Source organism: Vanessa atalanta, chromosome 12, assembly GCF_905147765.1.
Source record: "Vanessa atalanta chromosome 12, ilVanAtal1.2, whole genome shotgun sequence".
Classification (NCBI taxonomy): Eukaryota; Metazoa; Arthropoda; class Insecta; order Lepidoptera; family Nymphalidae; genus Vanessa; species Vanessa atalanta.
Window position 1 is genome coordinate 3,567,498 of NC_061882.1, and position 22,487 is coordinate 3,589,984.

General features: G+C 31.8%; 2 protein-coding genes and 1 long non-coding RNA gene across 5 annotated transcripts; 2 read left to right on the plus strand and 1 right to left on the minus strand.

Moving 5' to 3' along the window:
* Nucleotides 1-2,572: 2,572 nt before the first annotated feature.
* On the minus strand, nt 2,573-8,388 carry LOC125067748. Its single transcript, XM_047676490.1, has 2 exons — nt 6,632-8,388; nt 2,573-6,120 (listed from the first exon to the last, which is right to left on the minus strand). The coding sequence occupies exons 1-2, from the start codon at nt 8,141-8,143 to the stop codon at nt 5,995-5,997; spliced, it is 1,638 nt and encodes a 545-aa protein (XP_047532446.1). The 5' UTR covers nt 8,144-8,388; the 3' UTR covers nt 2,573-5,994.
* A 337-nt stretch (nt 8,389-8,725) lies between these two features.
* Nucleotides 8,726-20,056, plus strand: LOC125067725 (poly(A) RNA polymerase gld-2 homolog A-like). Of its 3 annotated transcripts, XM_047676457.1 has the most exons (11): nt 8,726-9,062; nt 9,141-9,454; nt 13,680-13,844; nt 14,289-14,407; nt 14,486-14,663; nt 14,822-14,953; nt 15,183-15,311; nt 15,389-15,506; nt 15,899-15,923; nt 15,968-16,020; nt 16,609-20,056. In XM_047676457.1, the coding sequence occupies exons 2-11, from the start codon at nt 9,154-9,156 to the stop codon at nt 16,625-16,627; spliced, it is 1,239 nt and encodes a 412-aa protein (XP_047532413.1). In that variant the 5' UTR covers nt 8,726-9,062; nt 9,141-9,153; the 3' UTR covers nt 16,628-20,056. The 3 variants fall into 3 exon arrangements, with proteins under 3 accessions (XP_047532413.1, XP_047532411.1, XP_047532412.1); XM_047676455.1 differs by having other exon boundaries at nt 15,899-16,020; XM_047676456.1 differs by having other exon boundaries at nt 8,727-9,062; nt 13,689-13,844; nt 15,899-16,020.
* A 785-nt stretch (nt 20,057-20,841) lies between these two features.
* Nucleotides 20,842-22,187, plus strand: LOC125067873. The gene is made up of 4 exons (XR_007119747.1): nt 20,842-21,016; nt 21,337-21,338; nt 21,734-21,742; nt 22,174-22,187. It is a non-coding gene; the product is annotated as an uncharacterized LOC125067873 (long non-coding RNA).
* Nucleotides 22,188-22,487: the final 300 nt, after the last annotated feature.

Below are 22,487 nucleotides of genomic sequence, written 5' to 3' on the forward strand. Positions count from 1 at the left end.
ATTCTTAGACATTTTTAATACCATCATTGCACCCGTGAAAAGTCAGGGCGAGTTTTTTACCTATATGACCAATGCGCCGCCAAATTTAGGGGACTAAGATGTTATGTCCCTTGTACCTGAACACAACAATTATATCAAGTATTGCTGTTGTACTGTAGAATATGTGATGAGAAGGTAATAAAGTAAAAAAAACCCAGGCGGATTTCAAAAACCCCTGTCATTAAGTAAAATTAAGCTTTTATTTAACTAAATACAACAGAGCACAGTTTCGTTGTATAATTCCATTTTAAGTATCTCATAAAATTGACCTAGGTTTACCTAGAATCCATACATATTATATTTCTGATTATAATATGAAACAGAATACAATTTCAGAATGGTAAGGTGTTTATGTTAATAAACAGTTTACATATTTAAAAATCTGTTAATTTTGACTGCACAATTTTTTTACAATTACCTATTCTATAATCAAGATAAACGTTTTGCTTATTATTCTATTCTCTTTAATCTCCCTAGACGTTTTATCCGATCCTTTGGAGTGCCATTCTATTAAAAAGTTTGGTAGTTTTATATGTACAGTTATTTACATTTATTTAAATATAGTGAAGAAATTATTATGTAGTCTCATCGGATATAAAAATCAAAGAAATAATGCACATGTGTTGATGTTAAGGCGTCGGGGAGTCATTTGTTTGACAGATGGTATTACGCAAATAAGGGTACGTGCAACAGAGGTAGAGAATACTATTTTATTATAAATATGTAGTTGATTTATTTTTCATACTTTATTTCATAAGATTTAGTCGACATTAATCTTTATTGTTTTTTAAGTGTCTAACGTAGTTGATAAATTGTTGTAAGAATACAATTTTGATAGATTTTAGACAGGCTGGTTTTATGCTTTCTGATCTTCCTAACTTATCTTCAGAAACGACAATATAAACAAAAAATATATATGCCAACAAAGAATTGTGCATCAAGTACTGGATAAAACTAAAAAACTACTAACTAAAACTACTGGTCCATTAATCACTTTTTATTCAAAAATATAAAGTGTAAAAAATATTATGGCAACCCTATAAAACTGTGTGGTTAATACGAAGTCACTTAGGAAGCGTCTAAAAACTAAAATTCATTTTTATTTGTAACATTAGAAGGGTCTGTTACAACAGGAAAACGGCGAACTTTACTTTTATTGGCACTGTTCGTTTTTTTTACCTCTGTATTATATTTAGCACATATTAAACACAGTACAGTACAGTCAGCACCTAACTATACCTACCATATTTTACCTCATGAAAATATTACAAGTAAATGTTTCCATTGCAAATTTTTAAGCTTTTAGTCAAAAAGGTCATTCATGTGCTTATGCCTTATAAATAATGCTACATTATTCTTTTAAGACGTCTCTTTTACTCACTGGCTGAACTCAAGATGTAAAAAATGTGAAAAATGAGTGTGGGATCGTTATACATTTCACACGAATAATAAAAGATGTTCTAAATCATTGTTCGTACAAAATATTTAAAATGTATAAACAATGTAGGTAGAGGTGTGTATTGCACAAATCCGAAAATTTGATTTACTCAACCGACTTAAAATTTGATTTACTCTATAGTATATCGGTATTTGTCACCAATAATTGTGTTTAGTTATAGCAAATATCTAACTCAATTTACGATTTTTGGACAAAAAAAAAAAAACAAAAATTTTAAATGGCCGAATCATTATTTTCGGGACCTAGAGAGCAGTACCCTTGTCATCTAGCTATTAATAGTATTCTCAATATATTTTAATAAAAATGAGTTTGAGTATTATAATTTACAAAATACATACTTACCGTACATAAAATAAAAATTAAACGTATACTTCTTCGTTACATTTATGCCTCTTGGATAAACCATGATGATTGATGACAATATTTACAAAATATCTTACCAAATAATAATACTGTAAATAGATATAAGAATATAGTCTATCTAAACTGTTTTTTTTATTAATGAACCGAAGCATTATAGACTTATACAATATACCTAAAGCTTATTTTAAACTTTTCAATAAAGTATTTTTGAATCGTCAATATTTCAACTCTACTACCGTTTCGGAAAGCAGCAAGAAGAAACGACAAGAAACTTGCGTAGTTGCTCTTTTAAAAAATACTGATTTATCGACTGCAACATTAATCAATCCGCAACAAATATTTGATAGCAACAGTTGCTCAAACGGTAACCCCATAGATTTACGATTATGTTAGTATTCACAATTATAGTTTAATCAGACCTGAGTTAAGTCTAAATCCAGGTATCTTTATCCAAAAAGTAATATTATAATGAATTATAAAGTTTATTAATTTTTTTTTCTTAATATTTTTTTATTTATTAAATGGTAAATTGATTTTTTCCTGTATTTTATTATATATGCGTATACTAATGTCCAAAAACGTCCTCTGTACCGTATGCAAGCCGAAAGCAGGGGTTACGAGTTTATTTTTGTAATAAACTATTACAATAACTATTTGTTATACAATAAAATATTCAGTATACGTGAAAAAAAAAACACTTTAATGAAAATATTTTTTATTTTTCATACAATTTTTCATTTATGTGAAGCCATACATTGTAAAATCACGCCCCACGCCCAAGCAATCACGGAAAAATCACTAACAGTTTCCATTAAACTAAAATAAATTAAAACCGTAACGTTTGTAGACAACTTTCTATGTTGAACCATAAATATATTTTTGAATAAAAACTATTTATAATATATAATTCAATCCATCAGAGCTTAATTCGGCAAATGATGAAATAAAACATTTAATCAATCCGGTATTGAATATTTTCGCCTATCCATATGTTTTAGTCGCCTATGATATTTATGAGAATAATCATACAGTTTGTGTATTAATAAAATAAGATAAGGTAAACTAAAAAAAAAAAAGAGAAATTACCTATTTCATCGTTATATTATTCATATTTCGCAAAATTCTAATGAAATGGACCATAGGAACACGCAATAAGTATATAAAATGTAAGGTTTTTTTTTTTTTTAAATAAGTACATTTACGTGTCATTGGTTTATTTAATACATACCTATATAAACTCATGTGCAAAATATAGGTATTAGGTATATTTAGTGACAATTCCTTATTGTATCATTCTGCCATTTTATATAGTAGATACCTACATAACGAAGTAATAAGAGCGAAAAATTATGTGTTTATAGTCGAACTAATTTCCAACAATAATAATTACAGTAAACAAAAGCTTATCACAATTACAGTAATAAATTATGGTTTTATATGAAACTAGTCATTAAAAAAATGTTTGTACTAACATATAATTTAAAATAGATACAAGGTATGTGGATGGGGATATTTCATAAAGTGTCGAGTCATTTTTTAATTTTAAATATCATAGTTTAACGATTCGAGATGACATGATCCTACGTGTATCGGTGATAAAACTATTATTAAAATATATTTTCAGTGTAAAGCGACATATGATATTTTTTTTAATTATAATTGTTCCAAATACATAATTTATAGCAAACAAAATTACTTAACAGTCAACATCATGTTCAAAAGCAGCCTTATTATTAAAAACAATATAAACATTATTGTCTCTATAAACTTACCTACACAGTGACTTAAAGAGACAAAAAATGAAATTTTTATTAATAAGACGGACAAACATGTATAAACTCTACTATATATCATTCTAGTAATTTCTTTACATATTAAAAGATCTTATTAATACATAACTATATAGTTACAGTCCAAATAAGCATAACTGTAATGGACAATTAAAATATACCCAAATTTTACCTTATATACAAATTACACTAAAGATATTCAATATATTAGTATGGTAATGCAGATAAACAGCTTCGAAAGATTTACACGCCTCAATTAACGAGTTTGCTATACAGAAGTCAATTGATTCTCGGGTTTTTCACTAACAACCATTTGCCGTTTTAATACTTTATAATGGAACCTTTATAGAACGTATTCGACACAATAATTAATTTTAAAAAAGTTTACATATCGAATCCAAATTACCGATAACGTCAATATGTTTGAAAACACGATATCTATACTATTAGAACATTAATTTGTTGAAAGCTTTGGATTTTTAGTAAATAGAAATAGATAATTCGTAATACGTATACATATATTATATCATTCTTGTCTGGCAGTTAAATTTAGCTAATATATATCTCTTTTTTATACATTTACACAAGCAATTTATTATTTTTAATTTATTTGATTATAAAAGAGTAAATAGCAAATAATCGTACGTGTTATTCGTAATTAGTGATTCGGCGAGTCGTAACTAATTTATTATATAAAAAATAATATGATCGCTGTGTTGGTATTTACGTATTAACGCACTCGAAGCAGATTAGGTTATATTTTTTAAATAAATAAAACCTAACCCAACCTATTTTGGCGCATTATACGATGCATTTTTTTGCTGTGGTGGCGTTAAAACGTAACTACCGCCGTGTTATTTTAACGGACAAGTCTAAAAAAATATCTACTTACTGTTCTGACTGTTTAAAATAGAATCCAAGAATATTTCAGCAAAACATTAACCCGTTTAATTTAATCTATTGGGTATTTAATTTACATTTTTTTTTGATTTTTCGATTCATTCGAAGTATTGACCAAAACTATTGTTTATATGCGTTAGATAAAACCTTTCGAAGCTAAATACAGGTAGCCGAACCTTTATCTTGAATCATAAAAGGAAGTTGGCAAACAAAGCAAGAAAGCAAATAATTAAATACAGTGCCATGGCAAAATCGTGCATAAACAAATATTTTAATTCTATAATTGCACAAAAAATACGTATCTAATGCTTTATCCTATTGATATTACTAAAAATTCGCGCATACTTAGCACTTATTTATCCAAGAATTTTAAAATTTCAGTCACATTTAAATCTACGATAAACCTCAACACAATCAACACCACCCCCTTCCTGCCACGGCAATTTTTAAAAGAATAAATTCTACTTTCTTTATATTTATTGGATATATGATTTATTCTTGCTATTGTTTAATAGCAAGAATACAACAACAAAATAAGGGCATGTAAGGTTTTTTCTAGATTTTATTTACAATTCACACAATTTCACATCACAAATTAATTCCGTAAACCTTTTTTATATAAAACCTATTTCTCTACACTACCTATTGTTTTTGGCAGTGCTTCCAATTGGTTAAAGTTCAGAGCACAAACAACAATTATAATAATAACAAAACCAAACAAAGATTCCTTCTAGAAATAATTTTGTTATTTGTTACATTATCTGTAGGTCTGAGGCTAAAATAAGACTCTGTATTTGCTACCATACACTATATAATTTTATTTCAATTTTCTTATGTTTTCAAATCAATCATAATGCTTTACTACCTAAAACATAGAACTTTAAAATTAACTTTTTAAATAAGTATGTAGCCCATTTCAATAGAATTTGTATAAAATTAACTCATAACTGAAAATTTAACACAAAATGATAATAATTTGTTTCTTTTAATGAATGAACAACTACAATGTTTTATTTGAATATTGAAACCTTCGTCCCTTTCCAACTTTCGTAGCGTCATGGAGGTATATATTGTATTCACATATTCTAATGAATTGGAATAAAAATTGACTGAAAATTTTCAGAATCGAAATTAAGAATAATATGTTTTGCATGTTAAGTTTACGAACACTTCAATGGTTAGATTAAATTGATGTAGAACAGTCTCAATATTCTTCAAGAATGGAAAAACTTCTTCATATCCTCAAATTTACAATAAATGCACACATTTAGAGATTTACAGATTTTCTACAGATAGCAGAATAGTATCTTCATAAAATACATACCTATCAGAGGTTACAGGTTTATACACATTTATAATCTCAATTTACATAATATATTATAAACTCTTTCACTTCACTATAGATCTATTCAGTTGTTTAAAATTAATTTCCCTTTTTAATTGTTAAGAAACCAGTTCATCTAGGGCTTTATCCTTGTTGAACTCATGTTTGACAAGCGCTGCCGATGCTCTTGCTTCAGAAAACCCAAGATCTATTAATTCCCCTAAAATAAGGAGACACTCGATCACCTGGAATGTGATAAACTATATGTTAAAATTCACAGATAAATAAAAATCTGGCATGCAAGGTTGGATCTAAGCAATGAAAGTTTTACTTGATTGATTCAAAATTATTATAAAGTCTGTTTCTAATTGCAAAATATAATAATAAGATATGCAAAATAAAATCACATTTATGGGGGAATAATAACCATACATCAATAACCTTATAGATCCTTTTCGAGCTAAGAGTTAATATAATCAACTGTTAACTTTAAAGGCATTTCTATGTCACTTAAGAACTTACCAAATAATCTGGTAATAAATTTACTAACTTTTATTTTTAAATATATGACAATGATAACAGTGTATTTCTTGTTTATTTATCAATTAGATAACCTTGTAAAAATATCATAAAGAATAATGATATTGGTTTCAAATAAATAACAAACAATAAGAACTTTAATTTTAGCCTTTATAATATGAGTATTAGTTAGACAATATATTTTTTTTAGAATGCAGTAAAATAGGAATTTATTACCTTTTTATCATTTTCGCCTACAAGACTACACACCCTGGCAACTCTGTCAAGGGGAAAGCCCATACCGTGTATTTTCTGGCATATATTTTGTAAATGCAATGGTAATTTTTCATATGGATTTGGTAATTTCTCTATTTTACGTTTTCTTCTTTCTTCTCGTTTATCACTGCTCGATGAAGATCTAGGCATAATAGTAGGGGCAGGGCTTGCATTGTAAGAACGTTCATTGGCTCTTTGACGTGCTGATACTAATTCCTCATTTAATTCTTTGACAATATCGGGAACACTCCTTGATCGAGACTTGACTGTGTTCTGTGATGTTACTGATGGATTTCCTTCCTGATTTTTAACTTCAGGGACTATGTTGGTATTCAATGGAGAAGCAACATATGGCAAAGGTCCTTGAGGATAAGAAAAATAGTATGGCTGAGGTATAAATGTCGAACCATTTGGTCCTTGTAATTCGGCTGAACAAGTTGGTAATTGAGTACCATAATAAGTTCCGGGATACGGCTGCGGAGGAACATAATACTGGTAATTAGGTGCATAAACATTTTCAATAGGGATATTATTATCACAGACATTTTCCGCTTGTACATAATAACCATTGGATGTTGGGTAATGTTGCGGAGAAGAATATATTACATTAGGATCATGAATCTGTTGGTCTACATATGCACTGGGTAAATATGTAATACCCTCGATTTGCGCCTGAGTTGCACAACTAGTATATCCTGGATAAACTTGATCCTGATTGAATGTTTGAGCTTGACAACTAGATGAAGAATCTCTTTGACTCTGTAGTACCTGAGCTAACAATTCCATGTCGTTTATAGTTTTAAGTTCTACATTATCAAAGGGACTAGATGTATCATTTTCGAAATCTCTGAAGGTAAGGGTATCAATATTTTGACTATAATGTGGGATTTTTGCCATCCTATTCTGCATTTTAAATTCTTGTAGGGGGTCAGGGTCATCCAGTAAATTATTATGCTGATAATTAGACTGAACTTGTATTGGCTGAAGAATGTTCAACTGAGACTTCTGTGCAGATGTATGAGGGAACTCAATATCTGTATTGACCACTTTGTCAGCATCAGGACTACTGTCTTGTGTGGTATTATCACAGTTCTTTTCTGGTTTATCATCAGGAGACATAGCACTTATCTCATCGGTACTGGGATAGGACACCTCAGATACACTTAATTGTTTCAACTTCTCTTCAGCCTCAGCAGTTGCTATTGCATCTAATTTTTTTTGTTTTGCTTCCTCTAACAATTGTAAGCGATGGCGTCTCTCATTTTTTTTCGTTTCTTTTGCACTCCTTAGTTCTCTGAGTTTAGAAAGTACATTACGTTCAAATGTAGAACAGTATTTGACAGCATTTACAACGCTTTGCGCCCGTAAAGGACACTCGGTAACATTATAAGGCAATTCGATTCGTGGTGGCCTTTTATATTTTTCTGATATTTTAACGGGAACGCCGTCCATGAAGTCACCGAAATGAGACATATCAAAACTTTAAGAAAAACGACAAAACAATAAGACGACAATGTTTGTTTCTGTATACTTTTAGCACTTTTAAGGTTACATTGTCTTCTTTCGACGTCATCACTCTCGGCATCTGATTTACCACTTATATTTTCAAATTTACCTCAGTATTGTAGCTTCCATTTTACTCACTTATTTTTTAAATTAAATATTATTACACAATTTACACAATAATACTTTAATATTTTTTTACACTGATTTGACAAAATCTTTTGACACCCAATGTCAATACAATTTATCAAACTTCAAAATATATATAATCATGTGACAAGCGTTTGGATACTTGAATCTAAATATTGTACTAATTTCTAAGCTGTAATTTACCCTACATATTACACCATACTGCTTATTGATAAATTTCAACGTGGTTTTCTTTCGTTTTGTGTCGCTTAATAATGTTTATAGCTTTTATAGCTATAAAAAATACTTAAATTGTTTTTTATTGCTGGCAGACAATGGAATAGGTCGAAACTCAGTTTTTGAATTTAAAAAAAAGTGTATCACGTGTAGACTTCGCTGGCGGGTGTCAGATGTCGCTAGTTTTGCTTCCTTAAGTCATGGCGGATTTTTTCATTAATTTATAGATTTACTTTCGAATTCGTGGGTAGATTTATTATAGCCGGCGTCGAAATAATAAATGCTCGATCTGTTCGCAAAGAGGGAGCTCAGAGACAAGCACGTTGAACAATCTTCGATATTATTAGCGACATCAGCCATCGACATATCAAGAAAAGACGTTTGACGGATCGTCTCGAATTTCGGTGGTGTAGTAAATAAGAAGAAAATTAAATTTCGACGTCGCTTTAAAAATTACGTGTATAATGACACAATAATCGATTGAAGATAATAGACGTCATCAATTTTAGCGATCGGAGCAAAGGTTGGTACTGAAATATCATATGATTTAAGGGTGGCCTGCCCAGATTAATTATATTAATTATTTTCTTTATGCCGGCAGACGTCGAGGCAATATGAATGAAGGTGCACCTATAGTATATCATGGGAACGGTGGGTTCGAAGGTCCAGGAATATACATGATACCAGGTCACGTAGAGCGACAGACTCCACGGCATTATCCTCTAGAAATGCTGCAAGTGATAGGTGGCTTAGGTTCTCGAGGAGGGGGCTCTCCTGGACACGGCACGCCAAGGCGATGGCAACCTCGTAAGGAACGCCAGCCTACTAAGACAGATAACACTGCTTTTGGGTATGATTCTGATGACTCCAGCCTTTCCAGTAATGCTTCTGGTTCAAATAAATCAAGTGATAAAGGTATGTTGATTTTTATTTTCTATAAATTACTTTCAGTTAAATTGTGCATTCAAATAATAAGATATTCCTTAGAATAGCAGAATGTTATTATTTTAGTAAATACCCTCATTTAATATATAGCACTGTTATTTAGTTTAATTTTAAACAAGTGACAAATAATATACCAAAATCTTTTCAATTATGATTATATGTATCAAAACTTGTCAGTTATATTTTTATAATTCTCAAATTTATAGTGTATGGACATTAAATTTATACTTGAACTAAATACACTGTGGATTTAGTACAAAGTAGCATTTATGTGTTCTGAGTCATAGTACATCTGCTATTTTATACCTTTAAACAACCTTTTAAAAAGGTGATTATGTGTCGCATAATGTTAAATTTAAATTATACTTAAAGAATTACATTTATGAAACTAAATATATTTTGATATATATAATATATTACTAGCTAAGTAAACAAGCTTAATTACACTATGCTTGTTTACTTGTAGAAGAGAATATTTTTATAATGTAATATTATCAAAAGAAAATAGCAACTTATTTATTATTATATTATATTATAAGCAAGTATGCTGTCTGATTATGTGAAACAAATAATATCTATAAAATCATAACTTAGCTGACCTAATCGCCCCCCGAGATATGTGGTTATTATTTAAAGCTATGTTTTGATTGTATGTCTATGTGATATTACTATGTCAACATTTATTAACATTTGGTATAAATATTTACTTAATTATTAAGTACTATTTACTCAAAATGGGATTGAACTCCGTAGACAGATCAGAACTGAAACTCTTAAATTACAACTCCTAATTATTTCTTTAATAATTCGTGTTATAAATATGTTTCGAGTTTGAGGGTGTAGGAGAATGTCGTAAGTAAACTCTTACCGTCCTCTCTCTCTAGCCTTCTTTCTCTTCTCTTATGAACACCTAGCATCACAATTAATTATAATACAGATTGCTGAGCTTGATTAGATCTAGGGGGGGGGGGGGTCCGTATATAACAGGCTGATACTTTGAGATGTTTAATGGAAACAAGATTGTATAAAATATTTTATTAATAATAACAATTATTGTCCGTCGGATTTAGTAGACTGTTTCTGTGTACTATTATAGTAAATTATAAAATTGTTTTTCGTTCCAGTCTTTAAGTCGTTAACTTTAACTCGTTCGTCACGACGTAATATATTTCTAGTGACGTTCAATTTGTCGCATTTTTTACAAGTACAACGTAAATATTTACGTCACTGCGTAAATAATACTGTTATGTAATTGCCTGTAAAGTTTTAAATAGTCACGATAATGTATAATAACCGTACTAGCTGTTGTACGCAGTCTTTCATGACGAAATCACAACTAATCTATTTAACTAAATAAATACTTAAATGTGGAATAACAAAAAAAAAACATTAACTTAAAAATAATAAATGTCACATAAAGCATATTCAATTTGATGGCTGACATTATTTTTAAACAACAAGAAACCGCTTCCGAATTCACCGCGTCACCGAGTCCCCTGTCCTTGTTTTCGCTTACTAACTAACCCAGCCCGGATTAGTTTGTCATGATAGTATATGAAAGTTCATAGTTACTGTTTCGCTCCATTGGTTAGTCCCGTAACATTTTATAACTTATTCTTCAATAAAGAGACTAATAACAATTAATACATAAAGTTTTTTCAATTCAAAACAAACTTAGGGGCTGAGAATGCGTTTCACGTACTAATACTTGATAATATTAGTATAGTTTAAGTGTTAAAGTTTTGTATGTTTATTCCGATTTCGCGCAAAAACTAAGCGGGTTGATACGGAACTTTCATTCTATTTTATTTTAAAGTTAAAATTTGACAGACATAGGCTAAATAGTACGTTAATATGTTGCATATTTCTTTAAGATACCTACAGTTTAAAATGACGAGGAAAAAAATGTTTGGTTTAGTCATTTTTGAAGCAGACCCTATTAAAACTGTAATAGATGCGTATAAAATTTGTATAAGTTTTGTAGTTCTGGAAAATATTTACCTAAAAGTCAGCGTCATAATATTTATTTAAGATAGATAACTCACACTAACCATTTGTATCCTGAGTGGTTAGAACGCGTGCATCTTAACCGATGATTTCGGGTTCAAACCCAGGCAGGCATCACTGAAATTTCATGTGCTTAAAATGTGTTTATAATCCATCTTGTGCTCGGCGGTGAAGGAAAACATCGTGAGGAAACCTGCATGTGTCTAATTTCAACGAAATTCTGCCACATGTATATTTCGCCAACCCGCATTGGATGCTCGATGCTCCAAACCTTCTCCTCAAAGGGAGAGGATCCCAGCAGTGGGACATTTAAGGGCTGCTAATGCTAAAAAAATAATAATACATTTATTGATATTATTTGTTAAAATTGATTGTTTCCAAAAAAATACAATTCAGTGTGATTTGAACGCTGTTCTACCCATCAAAATGTGTAAATTATTTCTGTAAGCACTACATAAACAAATATATTATAATATGTTGCCTTTTTTACAATGTATTGATAAAAAAAATAGTATTTCTATGTTATTTTTGAGAAAAAAAGTTATGTAAACCAAACCCAATATTAAGCTTCAATTTTAATTTCGATTTATTTTCAAAATAATATATCAAAAGTATATAAATGATATCCAATATATTATACTTATTTCAGCAATTTGGTATGATTCATATGTATGTATGTCATTCTATTTTCTACACTATAAAAAATAAAACCCATAGAAAATATACACAGAATAAATAATTTAATAGCATCACAATGCTTTATATCGATTGTCTCAAATATAGTAGTGTGCGTATTATACGCAGTTTCACGCACACGCTTAAAAATCTAATACAATTGGCCAGCGGCAATTGGAATAAGCGCTTCTTAAACGCAACAAGCGCCCAAGATTTGACCATCATCCGTAACGCGAGGTAATGCACCCCTGAACTCTGGATAAAGATGGGCTTGCCTAATGGCGGAAACTAGGAGTTAAGAGATTGTATAAAATTTGCCACATTTGGAATTATTTAGAATTTACACACACACAAACACACACATTATTTAATTGCATAAAAACAATATTTAAATGTGATAAAAAAACACGTGATTTTAAAAAATATATACGAAGCGTTGAAAAAAAATTTCTTTGTTATATCTAAGGACACAAATAAACACATTTTCCCTGGCTGCGATTAAGAAATTTACATACATAAATACTCGTAAAGTACAAAATATATATAGAAACATAAGGCTGAAGATTGCTATCAAATGTATCATTAAAATATATGTGACTGATGCAATATATAAGTGAATGATGCTTGTTTTCCGAAGCAAAGTACTTAAGAATATACGTAACAAGAAAATGCTTAAATTAAAAAACAACGTTTGTTGATATTGTTTGTAAACATTTATACAGATCGTAGCTTTCATTATAGAGCAGATACTTCAATCAATTTATCTTTGTTAAATATCATCACTATTTTAATAGTAATCATATAAATATCAATGTTACGAATTTACTCTGTTTTTCTAGTGAAAATTTGTTCGCAACCAAAATTTTAATGAAAATATGTGATATAGTTGTCAGCAACTTCGCTCGTGATTAGGTGGTTGGTCGTCAAGTGTCATGAATAAATTCGGTTCAATGGTATGGCTGTTAAAGAATAACAGTCAGACAGCTAGACATTTTCGCATTTATAATATTAGATATTACATTCGCAATCCATGATTCATATGTATATCTCAGCTTTAATTCCATAAATGTAAATAACATAGTTGACTAAAAATCTATGAGAAAGTGTTTGCTATTGCTGCGTACAATCATACTGAATTAGTAAAATGCAACTCGTAACTATTAGAACAACTACGATTAGTGATCATTCATATATCTGGATACTTACTTCGTCGATTTGGTCTTATTTTAAATCGTCCAACATTGCACTAAAATGAAAAGGCTTAAGATAATGTCAGATGACCAAGTATAAAATAAAATAGAGATAAAATAATTTTGCATTTGAACAAACGATATTTTAATGCGTCTTATTCTTTATTGTGATACTTGTGTACGGTGTGATTATTTTTAATAATAATGATTTTGATATAATATGAAATTCAAAATGTTAGGCATGATAGGATTTTTCCATGTTAGTCAATATCATAACACTGCATATCGTCACAAATAAAAGGACGATTTAAAAATCAAAGAAGCTATTTCAGGTGAAGGTAGTCGTGATCGTGAAGTTGGTACGGTCTCCCGCGAGTGGCGCGGCCGAGGTCGGCGTGAACAGCGACAGCGTCGAATCGCACCGGAGCGGTATCTGAGTGCGGCATACCCATTCCAGGTGAAATTTACACCGGATGACCTCCTGAACGGTAAGTGTCATCGTAAAAGTATCACTGTTTATTAATGAAAATTTCGTCACTATATAAAAACAACTTGAGAACATTACTTTCAATAGAATTCGTATAGAAGTTGACCTCCAAAACACGTCTCGCTGTTTAGCAAAATAATCCTAACAAGTATATATAAGAATACTAACAAGTTATCGGTTGGTTCGCCGGTCCAGGTGAGCAAAATGTTAGAGGTCACGACAATTATCATTTCAATAGAAGAAACGGAAACAGTGATTTAAAAAAGAACAGTTGAGATATAAAAATACGTGTGAACTTTTTGGATACGTAAAGACTCACTAAAGTATTGTTTTCAATTTTACACTTTAAAAGTTTTTTTTTTCTACGTGTCCCTTTTTTCGCCTTTGTATCCGTCAAAATAAAAAGAGTAAGTCAGAAATTATATGTTGCTTATGAACTCGGCAGGATCAAAATGGGACACTTTGTCACAGGAGATTTGGGACAAATTCGTTAAATCTCAGCAGACGGAGGAGACATTCCGAAAGAAAATGAATTTATGGAGATATCTTTACATCACTATTAAGGTATACAATTTCCATTACATGTAATATAGTATCTGATACGTCTATATCACTAACAATAAAATATTTTTTCTTCAACAGTCAATATTCCCCCGCTACGGCTTATACGTGGTAGGATCAACGATGTCCGGTTTCGGCTTAGACTCGTCAGATATGGACCTTTGCCTGTACGTACGTGCTTTAGCCGATTTGGAACCGAGAGCGCATGCGCTGTTACATCTCAACTATATTCTCAATTATATCAAAAGCTTTGATCCTGGTAAGTTGAAAAAATACTTATACATATCACTTTTAAATCATAGAAAGTAGTACTGGTTTTCTGTTATAATCCGACTATGACAAGACAGATACGTTTTTTTCTGTGGATCCGGATCCGGATCAACCGGAGATGTTTGATCATGTTGTATATTTTTACAGGTGCGGAATTGATCCAGGCCAAAGTGCCAATTTTGAAGTTTCGCGACGAACGTAATGGACTTCAAGTCGACTTGAACTGTAACAATGTGGTTGGCATCCGAAACACAAATCTCCTCTATTGCTATTCTAGAAGTGAGTGCGCTTAGTTCTTAAACATTTTTTTTATCCATAACGTGTAACTCTATCCTGTGTAAGTATTGACATCGTAACTCTTACTTTAAATTATTCTCAATTGATCTAGTGTAATGTTATCTATGCCTATAATTACAAATTCTATTAAATCGTACAGAATAAAAAAACAAAACAAAAATTGTTGTTTTGTCGTTTTCATATCAATTATCACATGTTAATCGTTTATCAGTGGACTGGCGCGTCCGGCCGCTCGTGGCGATCACGAAGCTGTGGGCGCGCGCGCACCGCATCAACGACGCGCGACGACGCACGCTCTCCTCCTACGCGCTCACGCTCATGGTGCTGCACTTCCTGCAGTGTGAGTACATCCCCATTCGATCGGTACGCACCATTATCGACGCGACGCGACGTCCTCTATAATTTGCTTGCGGTCAGGTGGCACGAGTCCGGCGGTGCTCCCGCGCGCGGGCGAGGCGGCTCGTCCGCGGCCGCACAACCGCTGCACGCTCGCCGAGCTCTTCCTGCAAATGCTCAAGTACTACGCGGAGTTCCCGTTAGTGTTCACGTTCTTGTCCCATATGATCTATGACTACGAGTAGCGACTGAGATGACTTATATTTTATATTGAAATTGACTCAGTTCAGTGAGTCCCGAAGAATAATAATTAATCGATCACTTCTCGTACTCTCATGCACGTCAATAGTGAATTTGACGACAGATAATTACAACCTCTGTGGTCGAGTAGTGTGTACACTTTCATGGGTACGCCACTCCGAGGTCCCGGGTTCGATTCCCGGCCGAGTCGATGTAGAAAAAGTTAATTAGTTTTCTATGTCGTCTTGGATCTGGGTGTTTGTGGTTCCGTCTTTGCTTCTGATTTTCCATAACACAAGTGCCTTAGCTACTTATATTGGGATCAGAGTAATGTGTGTGATGTCTGTGCAGGTACGAGCAGATGGCGGTGTCGGTGCGCGCGGCGCGGCGCGTGCCGGTGTGGGAGTGCCGCGCGCGCGCCGCGCTGGCGCCGCACGCCGACCCCTCGCACTGGAAACTGCTCTGTGTGGAAGGTACGCGCGCTCTTTGGCACTAGGCAGGCACGGTGACCAGTCCCGTCATCAACCCTACAAGCGTCCGGGTGCATGCAGTGTTCTAGCGATATTACCACCCCCTCGAAGAAGATTATATTGGTCGAATTCCTGTGGTCGGTGACTTTACATTAAAACTATTTGAAGGGGATATAATATGTCAGTGCTCCAATTTGCGTTTCGCTCGAATAATATTGCCATCTTTAGCCACAGCACCTTGAATAGTATCAAATTATCATGTAGTTGACTACTAAGTTATTGCTGGTTTTATATTCTGGTTCCTTAGAATTTACTTTCCGAACTGGTACATTATATGAAATTATATTTACATTACATCCATTCTGAATCTGTGACATAACTATTCAAGTGTGCTTCCAAGTAATTGATAGCTTACTTCCAAATCACTGGGATACATCTCGTCTGCAATAATGGCAGTTTTTTTTATTCTTATTTCCGGCAACAAGTAAGAAAGATCCTCCTATGATTTACAATTATCTATAAATACAAAACAGCTGCCGCAAACACCTTATATATTTTTTCATTACAATATCTATAAAAACATTCTTTCAGAACCATTCGACTTAACTAACACTGCTCGGTCAGTATACGACCCGGAGACTTTCGAGAAAATAGTAACCACTTTCCGCGAGAGCTACGCGCGACTGAGCGCCGGCCTGCGCCTGCAGGACGCGTGGCCGCAGCGATGATACCGAGCGCGCCCGCGCCGTGCGTGCAGCAGCGTGCAGAGTCGTGCGAGCAGCAGCGTGCAGAGTCGTGCGTGCAGTGACCGTGCGTGTAGTGGCGCGCCGTGGCGTGCGTGTAATGTGTCGGGGCGCGGCTGGCCCACGGCCCTCTGGGAAGTGACCTAGTGCTGTGCAACTGGAACATAATTATCTTAACTCCCCTAAGTTTCCTCCACACCAAAGTGATGTTAAAAATTCTCGTGCCATTATTAGGGAACAGTGATCGATATAGAGGCTGTATTTATTATGCTATAAGGACTGATGCGATTAGAGCGACTTTGGATGTAAATATAGCTAAAGGCCGTTTAATGAGAGCCTTAGATTATACAAAGACGCGATAGGAACCAAAATCTTCTGTGTTTATATGATATATTTTTAAACAAAAATAGTGAAATATATATTGAAGCATGACTCTAGTAAGTGCTATATGATAAATAATATAGGATACAGTCCCAAATAGAGCCAGTAAAAACAAAACAATAAATAATTAACCTCACGGGCTGTGATATGCGACTGATTCCCATGTAAATATTACATAGATATAGCATAGTACTTAGACATGTGTTCGAAGAAATTCGAGATAATTGTACAAGTCTCTCCCATCAAAAAGCTAGTACTCGGGAACAGAAACATAGATAATAACATCAGTGCAGCTAAATTACACTCTAAATAAATATATACTATAATCACTTAAATGTTTCATTAAAGTACATATTTAGACTGAAAGTTTAGCCGCAGTGATAACATGTTAATAAAACCTAGTCGATTAAAAGTCCTTAGTTATTAAAACAACAGCTAAATTTAGTTCCTAACCTTGCTGTTATCTCCACTATGTTAGCCACTAATAATGTTAAGTCGATATTGTTAAATAGTACCATATTTTATATTTATTTATACATAAACAGATGCCACTATGAAAATATGTTTGAACCCCATAGTGTCATGTGGTCCAGTGAAATAGGGATAGGAACGGCCATATTTATTTGAAAAGGCCATCACAATTTACTCATAAGTTAGAGCTTAAATCTGAAGTAACCTTAAATACTTATAAAGAAATATTAGTTACAAAATTATAGAGTTCACAAATAACTGAAAATGATACCATACTAAAAACTTTGTCTCTTGTTGATTGTATTCAACACGACTGATCGATTCGTTAACGGCTAATAAACACAACACGCTAGTTGTTTTGAGACAATAACTGCAAATGCATTTCCCAATGACATTTTATATACATGTATATATAATAAAACGGTGCTGCGTCCATGCGTCCTATTCGTTTTTAATATTTATATTGTTTATTTATAAGTTATTTATTATGTGTATAGTGAGGATGGAGAGAAACAAAAAATATTAAAATGTTTTACGATTGAGTTTATGTAAATAGTATACATATGGCGAGTAAAGAGTAAATAGCGAAAAAAAAACCTTTGAACTTTATGTATAATCTGTGTTTAGTTTTAAGCTTGGCGGTGCATCGGTGTGTTGAATTTGTATAACATCGCGTTGCGTAGGGCTGTATCATTCTTTAAATATCGATATTCAAAAAATTGCTTCTTTGGATACGTTCAAATATGTTCAAGACCTTGAGAAAACATTCCATTACCATCAAAATATTATTTAGATATTGTCACATAACTAATATTGCAGCCATCTTGTAGCAGTTAAAACATTCAGTCATTTTATCAAAAAAGGGTGCTACTTTTCGTAAATTCCGCAAAATGCATGTTTTTTAATGTTAAAAAGATAGCTAGAAGTAATGTAACGAAAGTTATGGTGCTAATTTGTTGTGTTGCCTTACAGTATACATAAAGCTAAGCCAACTAAGCTACATTTTTGACATTAATATAGTCACTTATATAGGCTTCCACCTCAGAATTCCTATATTGAGGTTAATTATAAGTGAGGCATATCTTTAAAATAAACGAAAAGATTGTACAATTGTTATATCTTAGCATATAGGAATTCTTTATGAAATGTTGTTAAGATGTACACCAACCGCGTTGAAACAGTCAGACAGTTATACAGACTAGATGAAATATTGTTTTATATAAATATTTTATCTTTTTTTAAACCATGAGTTATAAATAAATAAAATCCTAAATTTAATATAGAGTATTATACATTTGCTTTTTCCGATAATTAATTGTAAATCTAAAAGTATGTACTTACATTTATTTAATGCTTTTAATTTTTTTTTAACTCTACAGCCCTCTAAACGCTTCTTACCCCATGCATTAGACATTTTCGCCTGGCAATTATATAAGCATTGTTAAAATAAGTTTTATATTGATTTTATGTAAGAGGCACTTTGCCGCGCTGAATATTAAAAGTACAATAAATAATATAAAAAATGAATATTCTCTAAGAAAACTGTTTATATATAATAGTGTCTCAAAAGATATTAATTTTAAAAAATTGTATAAAAAAACAAAAAGCGAAAATATATATTTAAAAAAAATACAAAAAAATAAAAAAATCCTTAAAAAAATATACACAAAAAATAAAACAACGAAAAATTTCTACTTTGACTTTTTATGGGGCATTTTAATATCATGCATGTTTATGTAAAGTATTAATTGCTCTTGCCTTGAAAATGGCACATGCTAGGATGTGGAATTTAAAACAAAATTGACAGATTATTTGACATAGTCTATAATTTGTATATTTTTTTTAAAAATCGCAATCTAGCATTAGAACAATTATGACAGGACTTACTTGTTAATGAACAACAAAATAGCACAATATAATATTTTATCATTTACATTAAATCATTTATTTAGCTAATCTTGTTTTATGATTATTTTGTACTGCAAGTATTTAAAAGTGTCTGGTCTAAATAGTAATTTTTACAAATAAATAAAATTCAGTTTTTAACTCGTACACTAATCTTAACATATTCCAGTTCACAAAAATATTTCAAATAATAATTTTTTATTGCATTTCAATTAAGGTTTGACCTAATAATAAATCGTCACTGCCAGGTTGGTGTGCATTTAAAAAATTAGGCAGTTATTGATACTATTTAGAATTGTAACTTAATTAAAGTAAATTTCTTGTGTAAGTTTTCTTTGTGTGAAAACATCGCAAAAACTTGATAAATTTAACTTTACCTTTACTATCGTTTGTCGTTCAAAAGAATTAAGTGCAATAATGAAATTGTTGACCTTTTTAAACTATTTTCTGTATCGCCATAATTATTCATTTGTTTTCATCCCAAAATTATATATAAAAATGTTAAATTAAATAATATTAAACAGTGCATGTTAGTATTGTCAGTCTATATATATATATATATATATATTTAAATAACAATCCTGTAACGTTTAAATAAGGCAAAAAAAAATACATATTGCATTTTATTTTTTTGAGCGCAGACAACATTGTACAAAATTACTGTAATGAATAAACAATAAATTATATACAAACTGCCCATGTTGCATTTTTTAATATTTACCTATATATTTGTATGTTCTAACTTATCTTATAACTTAGCGATTTATAGCTCTGATGTAGGCAGCCGAATATATAAGCGGATAGATTTTTTTATTTTTACAAAATACAGTGGATTTCGGGTATAACGACGATGAAGGGACTACTGTTATTTCGTCGTTACATCCGGATGTCGTTACAGGCAAAGGCAAAAAGATACAGACTTTTAACAGATTTTTATGGATTTGGACTCAAAGCACTCTAATATTTTATCACGGTTTTTCCACATCGTAGATATTGCTGAATGCGAAACTTTGTATTCTTTGCACAAATCAGCATTGTTTGCACCATTTTTCAATTTTGAAACGATTTCCGCCTTTTCTTTAACAGTGAACGTGCGTCTAGGAGCCATTCAAAAGTTTATTATACACAGTTGCTACTCAGAATATCAATTTGTAACTAAACTATTTTAACTCGGAAACGTACACGCTTACCTACCTAATTACCTAGCTAATATCTATAAACAATAAGTAAAGATTGCTGACCATCTGTGTGGATGTAAACAAAAGATAAGAAAGCTCTTTTGTGTCTTTGTTGGTCGACTCCGGTCGCAACATCTGATTTTATTACAAACTATTCAATAAAAACAGTCGCTACGTCCGAACTCGACGTTACATCCAAAGTCGCTATAGCCATATGTTTGTACATACTATAGTATGCTTTAATTCAAGGGACTTAGATTTAACGTCGCTATAGACGAATGGTCGCTACAACCAAGGTCGTAATAAATGAAATCCACTGTAGTACTAATACCATGTTTATTTCGTATTTGCTTGAAAAGTAAAAAATATCCCAAATTTATAGCCGAGAGACAATATTTATGTGAGAGGAAATGAAGAAAATGGTTGATTATATTTTTGTGCTAATTTTCTGCATACGTATTATTAGCTCACAAGAGAAGTATTCGTTTCATAATTTTAAATCGCACATTCATTTGGAAGGATGATTTTTCCTATCCTGAAAATATATGTATAATACCAAAAGCCTATAAGTTTGGATATATTTTTAAAAATATTTGAGTTCTTAAATCTTCTTAAACGAAAAGCATTGCCTTTCGTTTTAGTAGTTATTAAAGATTAAAACAACAATGTTATATATATATTTTATTATTATGCTCCTGATCCTGTATCTGTCATTGGCCACTGCTTTAATTACTAAGTATAAAGGGCCCCGACTATAAGTCATCTAGTTTTTGTGATAACCTCAGCAGCACTAGTTATTACCGTTTGAGAGATTGGGCGTCATGTGTTAGACTTAAAAAATATTTATATCCTTTCATCGACTTCAAGCTGTCTTCTTACCAAATTTCATCAAATTCAGTTCAGTAGTTTAATCGTGAAATACAAAGTTACTTTTGCATTATAATATTATTATAAATAAATTGTAGTCAATTTATACAAACACAAACATCTTAAATAAATTGGAATGGGTGAGTGTGTGTGCACTATGCAGCTTGCAAGAGTATGTTGGTCCTGACCTGTCGGTCAAAAATAAAGTAGAACCAAAAACAAAGAATTACTATTTGTTGTTCAGTATGCGCTAACCTATAATGTTATATATTTCCAGATTAAAATCTACCACACCTCGGCTTATTAGGAAGAGCCTTTTAGGATAGTACATGACAGTATAGCGTTTACCGTCAGTACATTTCGTCGTAGAGAGCTTCATTTGAATTCCCGTAACGATATATGATTTAAGAAGAAGATTAAGAAAATCCGTTTACTTTCAACAACCTTTTTGTAAATCTCGTTATAATTGTGCACTAATTTTATTTCTTTAATGTTGCTATTAGAATCGTCATATGGTTTACTATGCGTTGGTAAAGAACTAGGGCAACGGGTAGCAATATGACCGTGTAAAACACACTTAATTAAAACAAACCTGTTGATCTGGTAATGAGCGATTTCATAAGATGTGGCCAGTCTTCTTGGAATGTGGACAGGGATCAAATTCAGGATTTATTTTCTTGTTCATATTTGGCTTAGTATCCTTATTTGGTTTGTCTTTGGAATGCACGTGAGTTTGATTACAATGAAGAAGGTAAACCTCTGATTATGCACGAAACACTAGGGGCGTCAGATAAGTTACAACGAAAGCACATGGCGGTTTTGTCTTAATAATATTTAGTCATTGTTTAACAAGATACTCGATTTAATAAGCCGAAGGTTCCCTTAGTATTTGTTACTGAAAATTCCTTAACATATAAATAAAAAA